The following is a 23787-nucleotide window of genomic DNA, read 5'->3' on the forward strand; positions in this document are numbered from 1 at the left end:
AGGTGCCAGCCACCACGCCCTGCTAATTTTTTGTATTTTTAGTAGAGATGGGGTTTCACCATGTTAGCCAGGATGGTCTGCGATGTCCTGACCTCGTGATCCACCCGCCTTGGCCTCCCAAAGTGCTGGGATTACAGGCGTGAGCCACCGCGCCGGGCTTGATCGCACAATTTATATGATTACTGAGCACTCTAATGGTAAGGAAAATTAAGACCAGCTGGTTGTTAACCTTAACTTCAGCCAAGAAAATCTCCAATTCGGCTACTTACCTAAGAACAGGTCTTAGGCTAAAGACTGCTCTCTACCAACCCAGAAGTAGGGAAAACTCAAACTTGCCTTCTCTGTTGGAAGCGAGCTCAAACTCCAGAAAGGAATTACCTGCCTTCCATCGTCAGGGAAGCAGGAAAACCTGCCTTCCTTGTTGGAAACAAGTAAAACTCCAGAAAAAGGAGTTGTACAGTAAAATAAACTTTAGATGTTAACCAAATTTGGGAAGATCAGGAATTTTGTGGAGGGGGGCTCCCAGGCCTTAGCAAATTGTCCTGTAGATTTGAGCCATAAAGATAGCTCAAGCTGGTACCAAGCACCGACAGGAGATCTGTCAAAGGTCAGGGGCACCTCCACTCAGAATCCTTTCGTGGTTGCCAAACTGTCAACCCAAAATATCTGAGACAGGTCTCAACTTAGAAAATTTATTTTGCTAAGGTTAAGGACGCACCCATGACACAGCCTCAGGAGGTCCTGACAACATGTGCCCAAGGGGCCTGGGCACAGCATGGTTTTATACATTTTAGGGAGACAAAATACATCAATCAGTACATGTAAGATTTGCATTGGTTTGATCTGGAAGGACAAGACAACTCCAAGTGGGAAACTTCCAGGTCATTGGTAGATTTAAACATATTCTGATTGGCAATTGGTTGAAAGAATTATCATCAGTAGAAAGGGATATCTCGGTTAAGATAAGGGGTTATGGAGACCAAGGTTTTACCATGCAGATGAAGCCTCCAGGTAGCAGGTTTCAGAGAAAATAGATCGTAAATGTTTCTTATCAGACTTAAGGTTTTTGTTGATGTTAATGCTGTAGGGTATAATGAGGCATGTCCAACCCCCACTTCCCATCATGGCCTGAACCACTCTTTCAGGTTAAATTTGAATGCCTTGGCCAAGCAGGGAGTCTATTCAGATGGTTGCTGGTGGCCTTCAAATTTTATTTTATTTTATATTTATTTATTTATTTTTTGAGACGGAGTCTCCCTCTGTTGCCCAGGCTGGAGTGCAGCGGCGAGATCTTGGCTCACTGCAACCTCTGCCTCCGGAGTTCGAGCAATTCTCCTCCTTCAGCCTCCCGAGTAGCTGGGTTTACAGGCGCGTGCCACCACGCCCGGCTAATTTTTGTATTTTTAGTAGACATGGGGTTTCACCATGTTGGCCAGGCTGGTCTCATACTCCTGACCTCAGGTGATCCACCCACCTAGGCCTCCCAAAGTGGCAAAGTGCTGAGATTACAGGCGTGAGCCACTGAGCCCGGCCTCTCCTTCTTTTAAAGACTGGGATTCTAACAGCTTCTCAGGCCTTAAGGATCCTGACAGGGCCGGGCTGCACCACACTCCCTCGTGTTACAAATGGGGAAACTGGGGCACAGAGCAGAGGCGTTTTTCCTGAGAACACACAGCCAATCAGGGCGAGAACTGAGAATCGAACTTTGATCTCTCCACTCCATGGTTATGAATCCGAGTAACTCATGTTATTTTAAATCGACACTTGTCTTAAGAACGTTCGGACGGGCGAACCACTGAGAGTTCCCGAGGGGCGAATACTCAGCTCTCAATAGGTTCCTGCGGGGAAAACCTGGCTGCGCCGGCGCGCGGGGGTGCTTTAAGGCAATCTGGTCACAGCAACCCACGTGTCCTCCGCTTCCGGGATCCTTAAGGCCGTCGCTTCGGGTGGTAAAACCCGGCCCGCCCTCATGTCATGTTGGGAAGTGTAGTTCCACCTTCCTCCAGACATAGGGGCGTGGGTGGCTTGGAACTGCATTTCCCAGCAGGCTGCGCTCGCCGTTAGAGTAGCCGGACGACGGGCTGGTGGGGTGAACCCCTCATCCTGGGTCTTTTAATTTCTCAGGCGGAACGAGTGGCGGTGGCCAGAGGCCTTTGGCTGCTCTGTCTGTGAGTTGTCTGGGCTTGGGGAACTGGGCACGGAGACCGTGGCGCCGGGCGCCGGTCATACAGCTCTGCTTCCAGTCGTCGGGCAAAAAGCTGAGGCGCTTCTCCTTTAATTGCGGTGGGCGGGGCGTGCCGACGCGGCCCGCGTTACTATTGGTGGCCGTTGGGGGCGCGGAAACTGAACGGGCCGCAACGGCCACCGCAGCTGCCTTCGGCGCCGCCAGCCCAGCCATGGCTGCGCCCTGTGCGGTAAGCCCAGCCGAATGCAACTCCCCAGGCGTCAATCTCCCCGCTGGGACACTGGGCGCCTAGTGGCCAGAGCGATGGCTGCGACGGGCAGGCGGGGCGCCAGGTTCCAGGGTGGTCCTCTTCAGGTCCGGTTTACCGTCTGTGCAGGCGGCGCTGAGTCGGGCACTTTCTGAGCGCCTCCTGCGCCAGGCCCTGCGCTGGGTTTCTGGAGCGAACAAACAGGCCTCTGCCTCCATAGTTTGCATCCTAGCGAGGGACACACGGCCAAGTCCTGACTCATGTGTGACCTGGGGCCGGTATCGGGCCTCTCTAGCCATTCTTCCTGTCTTTAGCAGTGGGTGGCTGCGTGGGGTCTTGTTGAGGGTACACCCTGCTCCAGCAGGTAGGTACAGCAGGACGCTGGGATGCCCGGGCCTGCAGTGTGAGCTGGGCGGAGCCGCCCTCTCTGAGTCCACGTTCCTCCGGAGGTCCTCATTTCGAGAGATTCCTTTGAACGGGCAAGGCCCTCTGGCTGATTGGAGAGTCAGGGAGGCTGGGTGGTAGCCTGTGATGCCCTGAGGCACTTGAGGACATGGACGGAGAGTCCAGGCTAGGATACAGACCTTTTGACTCCTAATCTGGTACTCTACCTCACTTCCTGTCCCCTCATGTATAAACCACTGTTGAGGGAGATGAGGCCCACATGTAGGGAACTACAGAGGGGAGGCGATGTTGAGAGATACCACGGGACCTACTGGTCAGGGGTGGACCTGAACTTGCTTCTGCCCACTGAGCCTAGAGGCGGACACTCTCTTACGCATGTTCTTTCAAGAAGCTCAGGTGAGAGCAGAAGGCCCTGTTGGGGACCCTCCCCCAGGCTGTTGTTGAAAGGAGACTCTGACAGGTGCGTTAGGGGTGGAGCTGGGCACAAGGCCATAGGGCCTTTGTTCTGGTTACTGCTCTGTAGGGTGGCAGTGGCTTTGCTGTGCCCCAAGGACATCCTTTTCCAAGAGGAGCCTTTGGGCTTCCTGGAGCACCCAAAATGCTTCTTTGAGGTTTCTGATACTTAGAGTATGGGGAGATGTTTGGATGGCTGAATTATAACCCTTCAAGTGTTAAGACACAAGCTGCTATTGGATGGAGAGAGTCTCCAGAATATTCTCTCTGGTGTTTTAACTTTATTAAGATATTCACACACCATAGAATTCACCTTTTAAAGTGTACATTTCAGTAGTTTTTAGTATATTCACAGTGTTGTGCAACTGTAATCACTAATTCCAGAATATTTTCATCATCCCAAAAAGAAACTCCATACTCAATAACAGTCACGCCGCTTCTTCCGTTTCCCCATTTTCTCCCAACCCTTGGCAAACTAATATATTAATACTTTCTGTCTCTATAGATTTGACTATTCTGAACTTTTCATATGAATGGAATCAGACAAAATGTGGCCTTTCGTGTTTGACTTCTTTCACTTAGGATATTTTCAAGGTTCACCCATGTTGCAGCAAGCATCAGCACTTCAGTCCGTTTTATGGCTGAATAATATTCTGTTGTATGAATATGCTACATTTGGTTTATTCAGTCGTGTTGATGGATCATTTGGGTTCATTCACTTGTTGGCTATTAAGGAAAATGCTGCTCTGAACATTTGTGTACAAGTTTTTGTGTAAACCATGTTTCCAACTCTTTGGGGTGTTTACCTAGAATTGCTGGGTCATTTGCTAACCACGTTTAACTACTTCATTTTTTATTTTATTTATTTATGTTTATTTTATTTATTTATTTTTTGATTAGGAGTCTCACTCTGTCGTCCAGGCTGGAGTGCACTGGTGCGATCTCGACTCACTGCAACCTCCTCCTCCCGGGTTCAAGCGATTCTCCTGCCTTAGCCTCCCAAATAGCTGGGACTATAGGCGCCTACCACCACGCCCGGCTGATTTTTGTATTTTTAGTAGAGAGGGGTTTTCACCATGTTGGCCAGGCTGATCTTGAACTCTTGACCTCAGGTGATCTGCCCACCTTGGCCTCCTAAAGTGCTGGGATTACAGGCGTGAGTCACTGTGCCTGGCTAACTACTTTTTTTTTAGTCAGGGTCTTGCTCTGTTGCACAGGCTAGAGTGCAGTGATGTGATCACAGCTCACTGCAACCTTGAACTCCTGTGCTCAAGCAGTCCTCCCACCTCACCCTCCTGAGTAGCTGGGAATACAGGCATGAGCCACTACGTGTGGCTAATTCTTTAATTTTTTTGTAGGGTCAGGGTCTTGCTGTGTTGCCCAGGTTGGGCTTGAACCCCTGGCTTGAAGTGATCCTCCTGCATCAGCCTCCCAAAGTGTGGGGATTACAGGTGTGAGCCACTGCACCTGACCTATGTTTAACTTTTTGAGGAACTGCCAAATTGCTTTCTACAGTATCTGTTTTTTTTTTTTTTAAAGATTTTTTTTTTTTCTGGGTGTCTTGCATTTTCATGTGAATCTTGGGAGCAGCTTGTCAGTTTCTGCAAAAAAGACACCTGGGATTTTGATAGGAATTATGTGGAATCGGTAGATCAATCTGAGTAGTACTGTAGTATTGTATCTTAACAATAGTATTCCTGTTCATGAACGTGGAATGTCTTCCCATTTTTTAAGTCTTCTTTCATTTCTCTTAGTGATGTTTTGTCGTCTTTACTGTATAAGTCCTGCACTTCTTTTGTTAAATTATTCCTGTTATTTTTTTTTTTGGGGACGGAGTCTCGCTCTGTCGCCCAGGCTGGAGTACAGTGGCACGATCTCTGCTCACTGCAAGCTCCGCCTCCCGGGTTCACACCATTCTCCTGCCTCAGCCTCCTGAGTAACTGGGATTACAGGCGCCCGCCACCATGCCCAGCTAATTTAAATTATTCCTATTTTTTTATGTATCATAAATAGTTTTATTTTTTGGATTATTCATTGCTAGTGTACAGAAAGACAATTGATTTTTGCGTCTTGATTTTGTATCCTGCAACTTTGCTGAACTCATTTGTTCTTTTTTGTTTTTGTTGAAGCATTTCCGCAGTTGATGTATTAATTCGAATAGTAAAAACTATTCCTAGTAAAAACTAATCCTAAGTGGATTCCTTAGGATTTTCTTTATATAAGATCATGCCTTGAGCATTTTTAACCCTACTCCCCTGGCTGTTGTAGGAAAAGTGCTGGCCCTGGGGAAGCCCCTTCCTCACCCAGGCTTTACACATTTGACCCTGGCTCTCCCTCAGGAGGACCCCTCGCTGGAAAGGCATTTTAAGGGCCACCGAGATGCAGTTACCTGTGTGGACTTCAGTATCAACACAAAGCAGCTGGGTAAGAAGAGGCACCTTGTCTAGGTTCTAGGTTATGAGCTGAACAGGCCAAGTTTTTACCTTGGAGGGGTGGTGGGTGGGAAGCAGAGCACAAGGGCTGCACAGCTTTGTCTAGACCTGCTTCTTGCTTCTGCGTGCCAGCTCTTTGGGCACTGGGCTTCATGAGCTCCATTTTACATGCAGAGCCTGAGGGTCAGAGAGGTTAGGGGCGTTGCTAAGGCCACACAGCTTTTGAGGGTGGGACTGGGATCTGGGTCTTTTCTGCACACCCTAGCCACCTTTTGGGTCTGTCTTTTGGTGTGGTCCCTAAACAGTGACTCTTTTTCCTTGAAGCTTTATTGATTCTGTTGCCCACAGTAATAAGGCACACCTTGTTGAAGAGCCTTGTCGGTGAGAAGGCTGTTGAGCAGAGCTGGGCACCCCCCTCAACCCCACTGCTCTTATGCTGCAGCTGAGTGTCCCCCTTCCTTGGTTGCATGAGGTTTCGTACACAGCTTTTATGACTGCACTTTCTGGTTCCTGCAGAGGAGGCTTGCCCCTTCATCCTGTCATCAAGACCCTCTGATGTGTAAAGGTTAAGAGGGAACTGAAGTGATTTTTGGTCAGTTTTGGGGACCTCCTTTAGGCTTCGTACTGAGTTGGGCCCTCTCAATGGGAGGGGCTGGCTTCCCAGCCAGGGAGGACTTGCTCTCTGGTGCCCTCAGGATGTGTCTGGGGGGAGACCCTGGGCCCCATGGGAATGAGTTTTCCCAGAGCTCTGGATTGCAGTCCAGGGCTAGCATGGGAAGGGCCTCGGTCTTGTTCCCATGTGGGTGTGCTCCTTGGAGAACTCTGGGCCACAGGCTCTCCACCTCCAGACCATACCTCGAGATGTGCTCTGCTCCATGGGAGACTTCTCACGGTCTGTTTGTGGATGCCAGGGAAGGTGGAGCTGGGCCAGTTGCTCCCCCTGCCTCTCCAACGTCTTGGTGGAGGCTTGAAGCCCGTTAGAGCTGCGGGTCATAGCATCACCCACTGTCCTCCTCAGCCAGTGGCTCCATGGACTCATGCCTCATGGTCTGGCACATGAAGCCGCAGTCACGCGCCTACCGCTTCACTGGCCACAAGGATGCCATCACCTGTGTGAACTTCTCTCCTTCGGGACACCTGCTTGCTTCCGGCTCCCGAGACAAGACTGTCCGCATCTGGATACCCAATGTGTGAGTCATACACTTTGAGGAGGCTTGTTGGAGTCTGGGGCCCTGGTGCCACAGCCATCCCCACCCAGGTCCCCTAGCTTGGCTCTGGACTGGTCACAGTGAGACTTCTACTCTGCTTTGGAAGAGGTGCCATCAGAGGCTGGGGCTGCAGTTGGAGCCCTCCCCTCAGGGTTGGAAGAGGAGTTCTGGGCTGACCCCATCTATCCCTAAAGAAATGCCACCTGATGCTGTGTTCATGTGATGGGGCCTAGAGATGGTGCTCTGTTCACATAGGAGAGGCTCTGACTTTCCCTTGTGGAGACTGGGGTACTTGGGCTTGGCTAACTTTGGGAGGGGTGCTTGAGGAGTAGGAGAGCTTTGATGTGCTTGTGGGCTCTCATGTCACTGTTATGGGTTTCCTCACTCTTGGATGCCTGTCCTTGTAGCAAAGGTGAGTCAACTGCGTTTCGTGCACACACAGCCACAGTGAGGAGTGTCCACTTCTGCAGTGATGGCCAGTCCTTCGTGACAGCCTCTGACGACAAGACAGTCAAAGTGTGGGCAACTCATCGCCAGAAATTCCTGTTCTCCCTGAGCCAGCACATCAACTGGGTCCGCTGTGCCAAGTGAGCATTGTTCTGTCTGGAGACCCTTGGAGGAACCCTGGGGGTTGGAGGCTGGCCCAGGGGCTGCTAGGTACCAATTTGTGACCTCGGGGAAGTTACTTAGGCATTGTTTAAGCTTCTTCAGCCTCGGTTTCCTTATCTGTAAAATGGGAACAATAATAGCTCCTGCATTGTAAGTTGTCGAGAAGCTTCATGGAGCTGATGCATGACATGTAAGTTAGTCCATAGTCAGCCATGATGACCCTCTGACATCTGTGTTGGCAAAGCACAAACTAGGTCAACAGGGGCCATTTATTATCAAAAACAATTAGGTACTTTCAGTACTACCACTACACATTTTCTTTTTGTTCCTTAAGACAGTTCTGCAAGCTAGGTGGTACATTTCCATTTTGCAGATGAGGAAATGGGGGCTCAGAATAGTAGTATCTTGTCCCAGGGCACACGGTGGGTCTGTGGCAGAGCTGCGTTTGAACCCAACTCTCTCTGACAGTAAGGCTTGCCTACTTTCCTCTGGGATGTTCTCAGGGATGATTTTGCTCCACAGCTCCCAGATGGGGGGACGCAGGCTTCGGAGATGGGGGGCTTAGCCTGGAGGCTAGGCTTCCCGCTGGCCAGGGAGCCAGTGCTATGCAGAGAGGGGGCCAGGTGACCCAAAGGACCTTTCAAGGTCCAAGAATTGCAGACAGATAGTCCTACTTCTAGCTTATTTCATTCCTTTCAACAGAACTGCCCCATGGGTCAAATATCTTTGCTTCAGAGGAAGGGGTTGGGGTGCCAGGTGACATTAAGAAACCACATGAGTCAGAAGTTGGGGACTATTGAGCTGTGTTCTTCTGGGGACCCCATACAAGTTACTGTTCTCCAGGGCACCCCCATTCCTTTGTCCTGGGAGACCCCTGATGGCTCTTAGAGGCTTTATGACTAGGGTCCTGAGATCAGGAGGGGCCAGGCCAGCAAACTGGGGTGTCGAGTCCATACTGGGCCTTTGGTGGCAGTCCCCAGGACCTCATGCCTTTTGTTGGCAGATTGTGTCGTGCTGACCCACACCTGAGTCAAATGTAGACTCGGAGGACCTGGTCCCAGAGTAATGACACTGATGGTGAGCTTTTGGCCACCTTTGTGCAAATGTTGCCGGCAGGCAGTCGGCTGCATGTTGCCATGTGCTGTGCGTCGGGGCAGTGCTGGGGCTTTATGTGCATGAGGCTGCTCTGTGCTCCCTCGTGAGGCAGGCACCTTTTTTTTTTTCTTTTTGTTTATTTATGTTTGGTTTTCCTGTAAGTCAGGAAGAATTTCTCTTTTTCCCTTTTGGTCAGAGTTTGCTGTTGGGATGGGAGAGGGGCTGGTTGTGCATGAAGCTACGTAAGAAAATGAAAACAAGAGCAACAGGAAAGATCAATAAGTTTCACAGATTCAGGAAGAAAAAAATAAAGGAAACATTTTTATAACATTTAAAATTAAGTCATAGGCCAAACTTGAAGGCGCATGTCTGTAATCCTAGCACTTTGGGTGGATGAGGTGGGAAGATCCTTTGACTCCGGGAGTTAGAAGACCAGCCTGGGCAACATAGTGAGACTCCCATCTCTACAAAAATAAAAAATAAAATTAGCTGGGTGTGGTGGTGCACGCCTATAGTCCCAGCTACTCGGGAGGCTTAGGTGGGAGGATCTCTTGAGCCCAGGAGGTTGAGGCTGCAGTGAGCTGAGATCACACCACTGCACTCCAGCCTGGGTGACAGAGTGATACCCTGTCTAAAAAACAACAAAACCAAAACCAAAATTTAGTCACAGTTTCCTGAAAAACTCTTTAGAAGGAAAAAAGAAAACTGATCAAGTGCTAAAAGTTAATTATTTTCAGAAACAAAGTATAATTTAAGATATGAACAAATAAACAGAAGTAACATTGCCTCCTAGGATGCAATGCATTTGTTCCTGAAAAGACAAATTAGGGTATTCAAATTAAAAAAAAAAAATCACAGCAGGGCATGTGACCCCGGGTAGTTCCTGCAGGCAGATAGTAGGCACTTGGGGAAGAGTGGCTGTGGAAGAAGGTGTGTGGCGCCCATGTCGTCTGTTAGTCTGTGGTGTGACTTGCGCCCCACCCGGTTCAGGTTCTCCCCCGACGGGCGGCTCATCGTGTCTGCCAGTGATGACAAGACTGTTAAGCTGTGGGACAAGAGCAGCCGGGAATGTGTCCACTCGTATTGCGAGCATGGCAGGTGAGTCCCCAGATGCCGTCCTCCACCTGTAGGCGCTCAAGCACAGAGCACAGACCTAGGCATGAGGAGGCCCAGTGGCCTTCAGTGGCTGGAGCTGTGGGACCAGCAGCCTTATCACTGCTGCCCCTTGTCTGGTGCTTTTTGTAAGGTCTGGCAACCTAGCATTATATCTTTTGCTGTGTGGATGGAAGCTTTGGCCCCATGCCACGAATAGCAGGAGTGCTTAACCTCAAGCCATGCAATTCTTTGGAGCTGTGTAATTATTTGTGCTCCTCTTTTTCTCCTTCACTTTCTGTTTCTCAGGATTACAACATGTCTGTCTGTGAGCAGTTGACACTCAGTCACCCAAACTACATTTTAAAGCCTCTTGGTATGTTATCCATGATGATGGCTTTATAAAATTCTCGTTGGGTTATTGTAGCAGATGGAGCCTGTTCATATTGTGCCACATCATCAGGAGAGAGAGGTGCCCGCATTTGAATAGAGACCCCAGCTTCTGCCATTCTTTGTTGGGCTGGGAGCCACAAGGGCTTCTCCTTGAGAGGTGGACATAGTACCAGCCTGGGTATCACATATGAGTGTAGTGAGGGTCCTTGGCCTGTCTCCTAGAGAGGAGTGCGCCAATGGCCCTGTGGCCCTGCTGGACCTTCCCACCTGTGCCTCAGCTGGCAGGATCTGCCCTGCAGCCACCCCTGGGAAGGATACCAGCTCCAACTTTGAAAACCCCAGGGGAGCCCGGCTGACTTTTGGGTTTGAACATAGCTCTCTCAACTTGTATTTAAAATTGGCAGTGGGATGTGCTCCCTGGTCAGTCCACCTTAGTTGCTGGCCACTGTTCTCACCTTTTACTTCTTCTTGCTCTCCCTTGGCCACCTGGTAAACAAATGTGACAGAAAGGAGGTGTCTGGGTCAAGGGAACAGCATGGGCAGGACACAGGGATGGGAAAGCACTAAATGTTTCTGGGTCCATCCTGAACCAGGGCAGGCCTCCTATAGTGCATAGTGGCCCCTGTCTTTCCAGCTTTGTCACCTACGTGGACTTCCACCCCAGTGGGACGTGCATTGCCGCTGCCGGCATGGACAACACAGTGAAGCTGTGGGACGTGCGGACTCACCGGCTGCTACAGCATTATCAGTGTGAGTGGTGAACAGCCTCCTGGTCCCAAGGGCAGCCCTGGTGGGACTGTGCTGGTGTTGGATGTTGTTCGCTGCTGTAGTGCTTAAATGGGCCTGAGATGGCCTTGGGCGGGAAGGTGTCCTGGGTCTGTTGGGATTCCAGGGGTGAGAGTCTGTGGCATGGCTGGCCTGGCTTGGAACCTTGGCCAGGAGATGGAGCCTGGTGCTACCTGGCTTCCTCTGAGCCCTTCAGTGCCCACCTCCGAAGTGGCAGAATCTCACATATACTGCAGGGCCAGATGGGGAGTCCTCACTGGGGCTCTGTCCAGGGCTTCCCTTGAGGACCACTTCTCAGGGGCATGCCACTTGCCTTTCCTGGTGATGGAGGCTCTGCCCTCCAGGGCCAAGGTGACAGCCCTTGACCTGTGGTAAAGAGAACAGGGCTGTCAGTAGAGGCCAGCACTGGTGGGACCGTGGCCACCTCTGGTCTTACAGTGTCCTCCACAGATGTAGAGTCATAGGGAGGGTTGACTTAGCTAGGGGCCAGGCCCAGGATGGTAGCCCTTGGAAGGCAGGATGGCAGGCAGTGGACATGGGCTCATGTCAGGCTCCAGGTGGGAGTTGGAGGGCGAGGGCAGACTTAGACGTGCCCAGGATGAGTTAGCTGAGAGTATTGGGTAGGGAACTGGCCTGAGAGCAAGTATGAGTGGGCAGGGCCATGAGGCGCCCCAGTTCCAGGGATGGGCCCAGGGAAGGGAGCTGGTGAGGGGTCATTGGAGAAACTGGGAATTGTGTAGCTGGCAAAACAGAGATGAGCAAGACGACCAGGGCTGAGACCAGGAAGGAGGCAGAGCTGGAGTTGTTTGAAGAACCGTGGTTGTTAACCTGGGACTAAGCTTAAAGTTCTTGGGCTCGCTTCCTTAAGCCACACCTGAAATGGGAAGGACATGGCTGGACACAGGTGTGGGGTTCCGACCCCACCCACCCCCACCACACACAGCCTTCCTAGCTGACGGTGTTCAAGGACAGCACTTTCTTTGGGGTAATGGAGGTGAGCACACCTTCCCAGAATGGGGAGAAGATCCTGGTCTTGAACAGCACGTGGTGGAGAGTGGGCTCTGCCGCTGGCTTTTAAAGCATTCCTGGCTGTGTGATATTGGGCAGGTCATTTGACTCTGTGGGGCCTCTAGGACAATGATGGGGCCTGTCTCGCAGGAGGCGTTGGGAGGGTTAATGAGTTGTTTCATATCAAGAATTGAGAGGGTGGCTGGCACAAAATGGGGGGAAGGAGGTACAATGTTAGTGATGATGACAATGACACTGTCTTGGTCCTGTCTGGTCTGGTGAGGCCAACCTGGTTGGTTAAGGCCTGTAGTACCCTACAGCACCACCAGGTGGCAGGGGCCAGCCACAAGAACCTGTTCCCCCACCCCACCCCCCTCCATAGGAAGCCCTGGGGTTTGTTACCAATGCTCTTTCAGACAGAGGCTTCTGGAACAGAAGAGCAGTGGGGCTTGCCTCCACTTGGAGCCCATACCTCTCCCATGCCTCCTTCAGCCTTCTGCTCTGGGCCAGGCCTGAGTGAAGGGCTGGGGCTCGGGGATGGGGCACATCTGCACAGCTGCCTGGGGAACATGGGCAGGTGCAGAGGAGGGAGGACTTGGACAGGGAGAGATGGGAGTGGAAGGTGACGAGGCAGGACAGTGGTCAGGAGCACATGCTCTGGTTCCTTTCTGTAAAAGGGGTGGCAATAGGCCTTCCTCATGGCTTTGTGAGGCTCTGATGGGAAAAGCCACAAAAGGATTATAACACAGAGCTGGGTATGTGGTTTGTGCTACATAAGTCCTGACAGTGGGCAGAGAGGATCTCTAGGTGACCCTGGGAGGGTCCAGGTCCATCTCTGATGGATCAGGAGCCTGGGCCTGGTGTTCACGTGTATAACAGCAGGTACCCCTTGGGAAGGGCCTTGGATGCCATCTCCGGCTTGGGGCCTCAAAGATGTGGCCTGATTGGCAGTGCTAGGACTGGCCTCCTCATTTAAGGTATGAAGGGAAGAAGGACATCTGAGAGGATAGCGATGTCCAGAGCCTGCTGGGGTTGGGGGCTGGTGTGCCCCATGTGTTCCAGTGATGGGTAGGTGTCCGGCTGTGCCCGGTATCAAAGTAGGGGCTGGCATCAGAGTGGGGGATGGGTTGCAGAGGTTGAATAGAAGCAGAGAAGCTGACCCTGTTGGGGTGGAGGGGCCAGCTGGACCCAGGGATCTGGGATATGAGAATGGCTGAGGTCACATTCTGAGCCCCTATAATTGAGGGACCACAGAAGATAAAGGTCCACAAAGCAGCCAGAGTGAGAGGTATGAACCCCGTCTCCAAGCATGGGAGATCTGAGGAGGGCAGAGGCTGGGGAGCGAAGGAGAGTGGGGTCTTGTGAAGAGGGTTGTCAGGAGGTAGAGCAATGCAGAGCGGCCGAGGAGAGTGGTGGGTACTGGGGAGAGGGAGCCGGGGTCCTGGAGGGAGCAGGCTTGGCGGAGGGCAGGGGTGGATCTCCATGATGGCAGGGTTGGGGAGGTGTGGGTGGACTCAGATGAGCTCCAGGGGCTGAGTCCTGAGTGGAGCTGAGTGTGTGGGCTGACAGGCCCTGCTGGGAGATTGCAGTCTGCTTGTGCTTCTGGCCTTGCCTCTTATGACAGCCTCTCAGTGGGCCTGCAGTGTCTCATCCCTAAGCCACCCCTAGTGTAGATTGGAGGCTTAGCGGGATTTGGAGTACCCCATAAACACAGCCGGTTCCCCCTGAGCTCCCTGCTCAATGCCGTGACCAGTGGTCTGTGTTCACAGGATAGTGGAGTTATCCCATAGCCTCTAGGCTGACCCTTAGGGGTGCAGTGAGCCAGGTTGATCTGAGCTCCCTGGGTAGGGGGAACATACCTCTCATCCTCTGCTGATGGGAGGACATGGCCAGGTCTGCTCTGGTCTTGGGGCTCCCCAGAAAACCTTCAGCTGAAACTAGGGGGAAACCCTTTACCCAAGTGGCTCCCCCACCCCCATAGGTGCAGTGGAATCTCTTTGGAGGCTCATTCCCCAGGAAGGGCTCCCAGTACTCTGGCAACAGACGCCTGATCTGCTTTCTGTCCCTGATCCCTAGGAAACCCAAGGGAAACCTACGGACACAGTGACATTCAGTGTCTCCCCTAGTGACTCTGGATGGGCACCAGGCACTTCCAGAATGACCTTCGGGTGTTGGAGGCTGATGGGCTGTTGTGAGAGGATTTGGTTAATGATACTGCAGTGTGTGGCTAGCAAGCCCCAGCCTGCCTGCGTCTAGCCGTCCATGGTTGTGCTCTATGAGGGCACTTCCTGTTCCTGCTGGGGTTGTTGGAGTTGAAGCCCACTTGGGGCTTTGGGCTATTGGAGGCAGCTGGAGCCATTTGTCTTGTGCTGGCTGACTCTCCTCCCAGGTAAGGAGTTTCTTGGCTCTGGCCTATCACTGCAGAGAGCAGTTCTGATTTCTCAATTCAGCAAGGAGTTGGGCTGGTGGAGCCCTGGGAGTGCCAATCCCTGTGGTGGTGGGTTAGCTCCATATGCTCTGAGCCCACGTTAAGACTGTTCAGGCATCTAAGCAGCAGCCCCCATCCCAGAACCTCTAATGTGCTTCGTGCCTTACAGCACGTGCAGGTCCATTATCCAGTGACAGGCCTGGGTGGCCAGCAAAGTAGATCTACCCTCCATTTCACAGGTGCGGAGCATGCAGCCCACAGTCACACACCTGGAAAGCTATGGGTCTGAGTCTCCACCTCAGGGCCTTTGAGTCTGGCATTCTGTTGACTGTCTCACGCTTGGTTCCTTGCACTTCGGTGACTCTAGCCATTTACTCCCCAGGCTCCCTGGGAGAGGTGGTCTCTTTGGCTGGCTGTCAGCAGGGCTTAGAACTCATAGAGTCCCAGGCTCTCTGTCCGTTGGTCTTTAGTGCACCCCTGCACCCCTGCACCCCTGCCTGGCCTCACACATTGTCCTGGAGGGTTTTATCTTTTTTTTTTTCTTTCAGAGATGGGGTTGGGGTCTCACTGTATTTCCCAGGCTGGTCTTGAACTCCTGAGCTCAAGCAATCCTCCCACCTCGGCCTCCCAAAGTGCTGGGATTACAGGCGTGAGTCACCATGCTCGGCCGGAGGGTTTTAAGTATTTGCAGCTAGCAGGGCAGGCCTGTACCCTGTACTTGGTGTTTTGAGACTAAAAGGGTTGATTGGGGTACAATGGTGCTGTCCCACCTGATCTAGCCAACCTACTCTCCCACCGTCCTGAGGTGAGCATTTACACGGCATTTACACAGAGGGGTGTTTTGGGTGTCCTTTGCTGCTGGTATCAGAGCACCTTTGTGGTATGAATCCAAAGCCTCTTGTCAACCCAGAGCCACCATGTCACTAGTAACATCAGTTGCACGTCGCAAGAGACCACCCTGGGGAAAATGAGCGGTCCTTTTGTGAAAGGATGTTGGGGTGGGGCTTGGCCCTGGCATGGTCTTCTCCAGAGAGGTATCTCCTGCTTGGGCACCCAGGCTTTCTCTGGGCCCTTGGCTTGTTTGCAGCCCATTAGGTAGTGGGCCTAGGTTTGCCAAGGCCTCTATAGGCAGAGCAGCATGGAGTGGGTGTACTCAGGTCTCTGCTTAGACCAGCTACTGCCCACAAGTCATGACTAGTTCTTGGTATTTGGGAGCAGGGGCTGTGGTGGCCTCATCCCTGGGCCCCTGAGGATCTGTAGAAGTTTGATGTTGGTGTATCTCTGACCTGGAGTCAGAGTTCTCTCTTTGGGGTGGAGATGGGATAAGAGCCACAAGCTCACAGCTGCCACCCAGGTGGCAGTGTGTGTCATCACTGATCTCTGCCATGGAGCCAAGAAGAGACCTGCAGCTTTGGACTTGACAAAAAGTGGATCATTCTCAGACACTTGGTGCTCAAGGCATCATGATAGAAGGCTCATGCCCTCATGTGACAGCCTAGTCTTCATGGTAGACTCTCATGCAGGGGTGGTTCTTACGATGAGGCCTCCATAGACTACCCGCTCCCCACCACCTCCACAGAGGCAGGAGGAGTGAGAGTGGAGGCTGGTGTGGCCAGTGGGTGAGGCAGGAGAGCAAGTGGGGAAAGGTGGGGTGGGTCCTGGTGTCTGGGGTATCCCCCAAAGCCTGGTATGCCAGGCCAGCCCCTCTTCTGGAGTAAATGGTTCTAGGTGTTTCTACCCAGGCTTGGGTATTCCTGGCATTTATGTGGAGTGGGGATTCTGTTGCCCTTCCTCTGGGAGAGATTCTTTCCCTTGGATGGGCTTGATCAGGTGGGGGCCCCTGGTGTGGCATCCATACACTGACCTTGTCACCCTGGTGGTGCTAGGAAGCCCAGAGCTCCCTGAGCATGCGCTCCCTTCTGCACCCTCCTGCCACCGGCTGTTCCTCTGGCAGCTTCTGCTCATGGAGGGGTGGGGGTGGCCTTTATCCCAGTGCAGACTTTCTGGTTGGGGGAGGTCTCTGAATTCTGCCTCCAAGAGCTGGCTTCAGAGACCCCACTGGTACCTCTCCAGGCTGCCTCCTGGAGATCCTGGTGCTTGGAGGGTGTTGTTCAGATATAAATATCATGTTACGTAAAGCCTTGGCTGTTTCCCCCTAAGTGCCTGGGAACACGTATCCAGACTCCCCAGCACATCAGCACATCAGCTGGGCTGGCATCTGAGGGACTGCGTGCACCCCGTGGGCCTTGTTGAGGGCCGTTTCGTGTTGGGTGTGTTTACCAACCCAGTAGTGGTTCTTGCAGCCTTTCAGTGCTAAGATGACGGTTGGTTTTGAATCTGCCTTTATGTTGGTGGCAATTCTGACTTGGCAGGTTCATGGTTATTTTAGCCCCACTGGTTTTCCTCATCAGGCCTGTGGTAATGGGAAGAAAGAAACTGGGGTTTTCCTCAGAAGCCACCCTAGGAGGCTGTGGTACAGCTGATCCACGCATTGGCTGTGGAGTTGCTCTGTCCCCATGTAGACTGCCCAAGTGTGCCCCCAGCTTCATCTAGAACATGCTGTTGACCTTGAGAGAGAGTTGTGTAACCTGCTGGGGCTTCTGGATACCCAGCTTAAGCACCTGCTCACCAACCACTTTCTGAGTCCTGCTCGGTGCCAGGCACTGAGCTGGGAGCCAGGGACTCAACACCGCCCCTGCCTGATGGAGTTCATGGTCTCATGGGAGATCCAGATGTGAGTCAGATAGTTGTATGTGAATGTGAAGAGTGAACCGATGGGAGGCTTGTGGTGCTTTGGAAGGACAAATGAAGGGGGTGGCCCTAATTGGGAGGCCAGGGGAGGCTTCCTGGAGAAGGCAGCTTCCAGTACTGAGCTTTAAGGTCAGGGAAAGGGGAGGGCAAGAGTCTCCCAGGCCCATTGGAAACAAGGGGTAAAAAAGTTCTGTGGCTGGGGGAATTGACAGAGCTGGGGTGGCCGGATCTTGGAGAGTGAGGGACACCAGAAAAGATGGTGGGATTAGCCTGGGATGGTAGGGAAAAGAGAGTCATGGACAGGGCCAAGCTGTTGAGTGGGTGAAGTGGCAGGACCTGGAGTTGCATGGAACACGGGGCAAAGGAGAGGAACATCCATGTTGGCATTGGATGGCTCACTCTGCAAAGACCTCATGTGCTTAACTTAGTAGCATCCGCACAGCACCTCTTACACATAGGTGCTATGGTACAGATGGAGAAACTGAGGCTCAATATGGTTAAGATGCTTGCTCAGGATGGATGTGGTGGCTCAAGGCTGTAATCTCAGCACGTTGGGAGGCCGAGGCAGGCAGATCACCTGAGGTCAGGAGTTTGAGACCAGCCTGGTTAACATGGTGAAACCCCATCTCTACTAAAAATAGAAAAATCAGCTGGACGTAGTGGCACACCTGTAGTCTCAGCTACTCAGGAGGCTGAGGCAGGAGAATCTCTTGAACCCAGGAGACGGAGGCTGCAATGAGCTGAGGTCACACCACTGCACTCCAGCCTGGGCGACAGAGTGAGACTCCGTCTCTCAAAAAAGGTCATGGGGTGAGCCCAGGCAGGAGGCTTGGGGTCCGAATGCAGGCCTGACTGCTTCCTAAGAGTGTCTTAGCTTTCTGCTCATCTGCCCCCACACACGTCCTCCCTGTATGGCAGTGGCATCGTATTGACATTTGAAGGGTTTTGTTTTCCATTGGTTTCTTTAAAGAAAGCATATCGGACAGACCAAAGGCTAATGTTTGTATGTTTGAGTACTCTATTCTGCTCCAGCTTGACCGCTTGGTGCTGTGGGAGAGGATGGAGGAATCGTCTGCTGCCCCTGGTTTTTGCATCTATTACTGTCTGCCTGTCTTCCACTGCCTGCCCTTGGCTCTGAACAGGCCTTTTCCTGTTTTTTGATTGTGCCCCTCTCCTGGGAAATCCTTGTTGGGTTCCCCACAGCTCCTTTGAGCAATGACCATCCTGACCCAGCCCCATCAGGCCTGTGCTGAGCCTCAATTGGCCCTGATTGCCCGTCTTGGGCTTCAGCTGTGCTCCCTGTGCCTCCCAGCCAGCACCTGACTGATGTCCTTCCCCCAGTGCACAGTGCAGCAGTGAACGGGCTCTCTTTCCACCCGTCGGGAAACTACCTGATCACAGCCTCCAGTGACTCAACCCTGAAGATCCTGGACCTGATGGAGGGTCGGCTGCTCTACACACTCCACGGGCATCAGGTGAGAGGTGTCGGCCGGGTGCTGAGTGGTGTGGAGTGGTGGTACCCTCACTGTCTGGGCAGTGGGCAAGATGCAGAAACAGGCTTGTCACCCACACGGCCTGCAGGGAGATGGATAGAGGCATTTCCGTGTGACCTGGGCAGATTGCTGGGCCTGGGACTGGTGCAGCTGAGAAGGGTATATACGTGTTGAATTGGGCAGGGGTTGGGGGCTGCATCTGGGCATGGTTAGCAAGCTGCCCCTTAGGGGCCTGAATGGAATCTGTGCCCTAATGGCCTCAGCCATCCCTTGGTCCAGAGGTTGAGTTGTCTTGGAACCCGTGCTCTGAGTTGATATCAGGGTTTCATGGAGGCCCTCGGACTGGCAGACATCAGTGTGTCTAGAGACTGAGGCAACCTCACGTGTCTTGCAGAGGCTGGGATGAAGAAGGGAAATCTTCTTCATGTTTGTCGTTTGAGAATTCCTGGAATGGAATCAAGGAAGCAGAGGCCTCCTTTCTCAATGAGCTTCAAAGCATCCGGTTCCCTGGTCTCCCTGGGTGGGCTGGGTCCCTGGGGGCCGGCTGTGGGGAGTAGGCCACATGCAGTTCTCCCCGGGAGCTGGCCTGCGTCCGGGCCTTTCACATCTAGTACTTCCACTAGGAAGTAGTGTCCGAGCCCTCCTGATCAGAGCAGTCATCAGAATGTCTCCTGTTGGGGCGTAGTCACCATGCCCACTTGAGATGGGAGGTCTGGAGTCCACTGAATTCAAGTCTGTCCCTAATCTGCCTGCCAGGCTGAGGGAGGCCCTGGGGGTGCTTATGTGTCTTGGACTATCAGCTAGGTCTGAGATGTCTAGCCTGGTGCTTTCTGAGCTGTTGTTTGGGTTTCCACTGCCATCTGAGTTAGGGTACCTGGGGGCCATTTGGCTATGACTAGGGGATGGAGACATAGGCCTTTTCTTCTGCTTCCTCAAGGTCTGGAGGCTGCTTGCTGCCCCCAGCCTTGTTGTGACCCCTTGCCTTCCCTGTCAGAGACATATCCAGTGCGCAGGACTAGTGGGCCTGTTCTCCCTGGGCCAGCACATCCAGAGGGGGTGGCTGCTGGCCCTGGTGTAAGCCTGTTCACAAGCCAAGCCCTTGGACAGCCAGTTATACAGATTCATGTGTAACCGTTTGGGATCTTATGCCCAGGAGGGCATTTGAAAATCATGTGAATGCTGCTACCGCTCCTGCTCCCCTAAAAAAGAAAAAAAAACACTCAGAAACAGTTTGAAACAGATGCGTATCAAGTGATCACATCTTTTTGTGAGTGTTCTTTAAACAGCTAACTCACGCTTAGCCTGAGAACACTTGAGTGTGGGATCTAAAATGTCATTCCTGGTGTTCTGGCATCATATCCGGCACATAAACGAAAGCTATTGACATTGTTCTCTCCGGGAAGTGAAGCAAGGACCATGGCGCATTCCGTTGTGTGGTCGCTTGTCTGCTGTTAAACCTAGAGATATGGGAACCAGGCTGAGGGACAGCTGATGGTTTGGGGTGTGGATAGGGCTGGGTCATTTCTTCTTCAGGGCACCAGGCTCACAATGCCCAGAGGAAAGGAGAAGAAGAGAAACAAACCGACCTCTGTTCATTTTGCCATCTCTCTGTTCATTCATCATCGGCTCTCTAGCTCACGGGGCTGGGCACCAGGGATAGGAAATGGATGTTATAGCTCTACTTCCTGGGCTTCCTGGCCTGGGAAGAGGGGGACTCCACAGGGAGGCTGACAGAGCTAAAGGCAGCATGAGATGAGTTAGGCTGGCTGAGAGGTAGGCTGAGTCTTAGAAAGTACTTGGAGGGCAGGTGAAGGTGGGTAGGCCCTGCCCATCTCCCAGGGTACAGCTCAGATGAAGGTGGGAGTCAGGGTATGCGGCTCAAATTATTTTCTGCTCCCAGCCCCCTAAACTCCCTATCAAATACAGGAACTTAGGATTGATTTACCACAAGTTTTAGGGGCTCTTCATCCTGGGATACTGATGACACCCAGCCCCTCTGTGGGGGTACTCCAGGTATCCAGGTGTAGGAACCCCTGGGCCTGGCTTGCTCAGGGTTCTGCAAACTGATTCAGGAAGACAAATTGCCCAGGGTCACCCTGACTCTGCCCCCACCTCTGCACTTGCTTTAATTCTTGCTCCTTTCTAGAGGTTGATTCTCTCCCATCTCTCCTCTTTAAGACCCATGGTGAGACCAACCATGCACTCCAACTGGTGGTGGCAACTCAATACTGGGTTCTACAGCTGGCCTGGGTTGAAAGGTCCCGATGCGGACAAACCTGGCCTGATTCCTGTGCCCCTCCCACCTGCAGTGTGGGGTTGCTGCCTTGAGAGGGCTTTCTTTTGGGGTCCTTACTAATGATGTGCAGCAGCATGATTGAAGAGCCAGGCTGAGGGCTGAGGTAGGGGTGTGAGTGTGTGAGTACGTATGGGGCAGGGATGCCCAAGAGAAGGCCTTATTTACTTCCAGCAAAGACCAGCTCACCTCCATACCACAGCCTGGCACCCCTGGGACCCAGGTCTGCCAGGGTTTGCTGTGGCTCCTTGTCATGCTTAGCTCTGCCCCTGGGTTTGGAGTGATTCAGAGTCAGCTAATGGGCCAGGCGTGGTAGCTCACTCCTGTCATCCCAGCACTTTGGGGGGAGCCTGAAGTGGGAGGATTGCTTGAGCCTGGGAAGCTGGGGCTGCAGTGATCTGTGATTGTGCCACTGTACTCCAGCCTGGGTGACAAAGCAAGACACTGTCTCAAAACAGAAAAACCCCCCAAAAACAGAGTCAGCTAATGTTGGCTTCCTAAGGGAGCATAGTGCAATCGAGCAGCCTTAATTTGGGCATTTGGTTAAGATAGGGGTCCACTGGCTGGACAGAATACCTAGTGCTTATGGAGATCTGTGGCTAGGATCAGAGGCAGCTTTGCTCCAGCCAGGGGTAGAAATCCATAGGGGCTGGGCCTGTGTTGTCACCCAACTGGTTCTGAGGATGTTCATTACTGATGAGGGCCTGGCTGGGGGCCACATCACAGGGGCCTGCTGAGAAAGGGGCTGGGTTCCGCCTGGGCACTCTGCAGTGGGTGTAGAGTCCTCATGGGCTCCCACTCACCCAGACCTTCCAGGAAGATGTGCAGCTGGTTCTTTGGTGACTTCATCTTTCACATTCTGTTCCGGGAGGTGGCGATGTGGTGGGGTCCTGGTGGCCAAGGGCCTGATGGAGAGCAGCTGCTATCAGCCACTTCCTGAGTTGTGTGGCTGAGCAGCCCAGGGCTCCCGAGTGGGTCTTGGGTGCCTGGGGCTTCTGTCCTATGGAAAAGGAGGATGGCAGGTTGGAAAGCATTTTTTTTTTTTTTTTTTTTTTAGTCCAGGTGGTGAAAATGAGAGCTGTCTGGATTAGTAGGGGGTCTTATGACTTCTAGGGTGCCAGAGCTGGGACAAGTACCTGTGTCTATGCAGTTTCTATCACATGTACATATGACTTCTAAAATTCCATTTGTAATTTCACTCTTGTTTCTTTCATTCATTCATTCAGAGACGGAGTCTCACCCTGTCGCCCAGGCTGGAGTGCAGTGGTGCGATCTCAGCTCACTGCAACCTCCACCTCCCAGGTTCAAGCGATTCTCCTGCCTCAGCCTCCCGAGTAGCTGGGATTACAGGCACCTGCCACCACACCTGGCTAATTTTTGTATTTTTAGTAGAGACAGGGTTTCACCATGTTGGCCAGGCTGGTCTCAAACTCCTGACCTTAGGTGATCCACCTGCCTTGGCCTCCCAAAGTGCTGGGATTACAGGCCTGAGCCACTGCATTCAGCCTTCTTGTTTTTATTTACTTATTTGTCTTTACTGGGGTAGCATATATGTATATAATTCACCATCTTTACCATTTTTAAGTGTACAGTTCAGTGGTAATAAATATATTTATATTCTCTTTTTTTTAACCCCTTCATTCCCTGGCTCCCCTTCCTCATCCCAGCCCTGGTAACCACCAGTCTACTCTGTCTTCATGAGATCCACGTAACTCCCACAGATGTCACTCTTGTGTTTAGCTCACAGGTCTGGTAGGGTACCAGCAGGCTTATGTCGGCTTGTGTCCCCATCCTGCTGCTACATGACCCCATTCTGATCCAGCAGAAGGGAGCCCCATAAAACTTTGGTTTGGATGCAGAGGACCTGCTGTGTCCTCAGAGTTGGCTTGGGAGAGCTGCAAGAGAGAGGGCCACTGCCTCTTAGGGCCGGTGGGACAGCTTCTATTTCTGCATCTGAGAAGTGGACAGTGCAGGCTGGGGGTGAGCAGCAGTGAGGTCAGCCACAGGGAGCTGCTGTGGGATGAGGCAGACCTTGACCTGGGCATGGGGGCTCTGCGGGTGCCAGGAGAAGGGCCCCAGCAAGCCCTCTGGGGAAACTGTGGGGGAGGTTTGGGGTAGAAAAAGGAGGGTCAGGGTGCAGTGCTGTTGGGCTGCAACTCTATTGTCTGAGTTGAGGCCAAACTCACCCCGATGTACCTTTCAGTTGTCTCCTAAGGTACAGGGAGCGCCAGGACAGAGGGACTTGCCAAGTGCCAGCTAAGATGATTATCACCCAGTGTAGCCCTGGGTCTCCTGGGCTGGACCTGTGTGCTGGTGTTGAGGGCAGCTTATCAGCCAGGAGTCAGCGTGCAGGTGGTTTGGTGGCTGTCTGGCACATGAGTGGCACACATGGGCCCATTTGAGAGGCCGTTTGTTTGGGCAGGCTCATTTTGTGAGAGTAAGGGGTTATTTTAGTCTGTTCTGTGCTGTCGTAATAAAATACTGGAGACTGGGTAACTTATCAAGAACAGAAAGTTATTTCTCAGTTCCAGATGATGGAAGTCCCAGATCAAGGTACTAGCGTTGGGGAAGGCTGCCCTCTGCTTCTGAGATGGGGCTTGAATGCTGCATCCTCTGAGGGGAGTAACACTGTCCTCACATGCAGAAGGTGGAAGGGCAGAAAGGACCAAACTCCCTTTGTCAAGCCCTTTCATAAGTGCACCTAATCCCCTTCATGAGGGCGGAGCCCTTGTGACTCAATCACTTCCCAAAGGCCACACCTCCCAACACTGTTACCTTGGGGATTCAATTTCTCTTTCTTTCTTTCTTTTTCTTTTTTTCTTTCTTTCTTTTCTTTCCTTTCTTTCCTTCCTTCCTTTTTCTTTCTTTCTTTCTTTTCTTTCTTCTCTTTCTTTTCTTTCTTTCTTCCT

General features: G+C 52.3%; 1 protein-coding gene and 1 long non-coding RNA gene across 6 annotated transcripts in view; one reads left to right on the plus strand and one right to left on the minus strand.

The window, feature by feature from the left end:
* The first annotated feature begins 2345 nt into the window (after positions 1 to 2345).
* POC1A (POC1 centriolar protein A) overlaps positions 2346 to 23787 on the plus strand; it is a 79795-nt gene continuing 58353 nt past the window's right edge. For 2 of the 5 annotated variants that reach the window (XM_032161377.2, XM_058442625.1), the window contains exons 1-7: positions 2357 to 2414; positions 5630 to 5714; positions 6741 to 6912; positions 7338 to 7517; positions 9625 to 9732; positions 10754 to 10869; positions 18434 to 18567. In XM_032161377.2, coding sequence (XP_032017268.1) covers positions 2397 to 2414; positions 5630 to 5714; positions 6741 to 6912; positions 7338 to 7517; positions 9625 to 9732; positions 10754 to 10869; positions 18434 to 18567 — 813 coding nt within the window. In that variant the 5' untranslated portion in view covers positions 2357 to 2396. Of the gene's footprint in view, positions 2415 to 5629; positions 5715 to 6238; positions 6288 to 6740; positions 6913 to 7337; positions 7518 to 9624; positions 9733 to 10753; positions 10870 to 18433; positions 18568 to 23787 lie in introns of all 5 variants that reach the window. The other 3 variants (XM_058442622.1, XM_032161376.2, XM_058442623.1) reach the window with 3 other exon arrangements.
* On the minus strand, positions 18455 to 23110 carry LOC131384029 (uncharacterized). The gene is made up of 3 exons (XR_009214515.1): positions 23065 to 23110; positions 21682 to 21878; positions 18455 to 18667 (listed from the first exon to the last, which is right to left on the minus strand). It is a non-coding gene; the product is annotated as an uncharacterized LOC131384029 (long non-coding RNA).

The sequence above is a fragment of the Hylobates moloch genome, unplaced genomic scaffold (assembly GCF_009828535.3).
Source record: "Hylobates moloch isolate HMO894 unplaced genomic scaffold, HMol_V3 SCAFFOLD_8, whole genome shotgun sequence".
NCBI lineage: Eukaryota > Metazoa > Chordata > Mammalia > Primates > Hylobatidae > Hylobates > Hylobates moloch.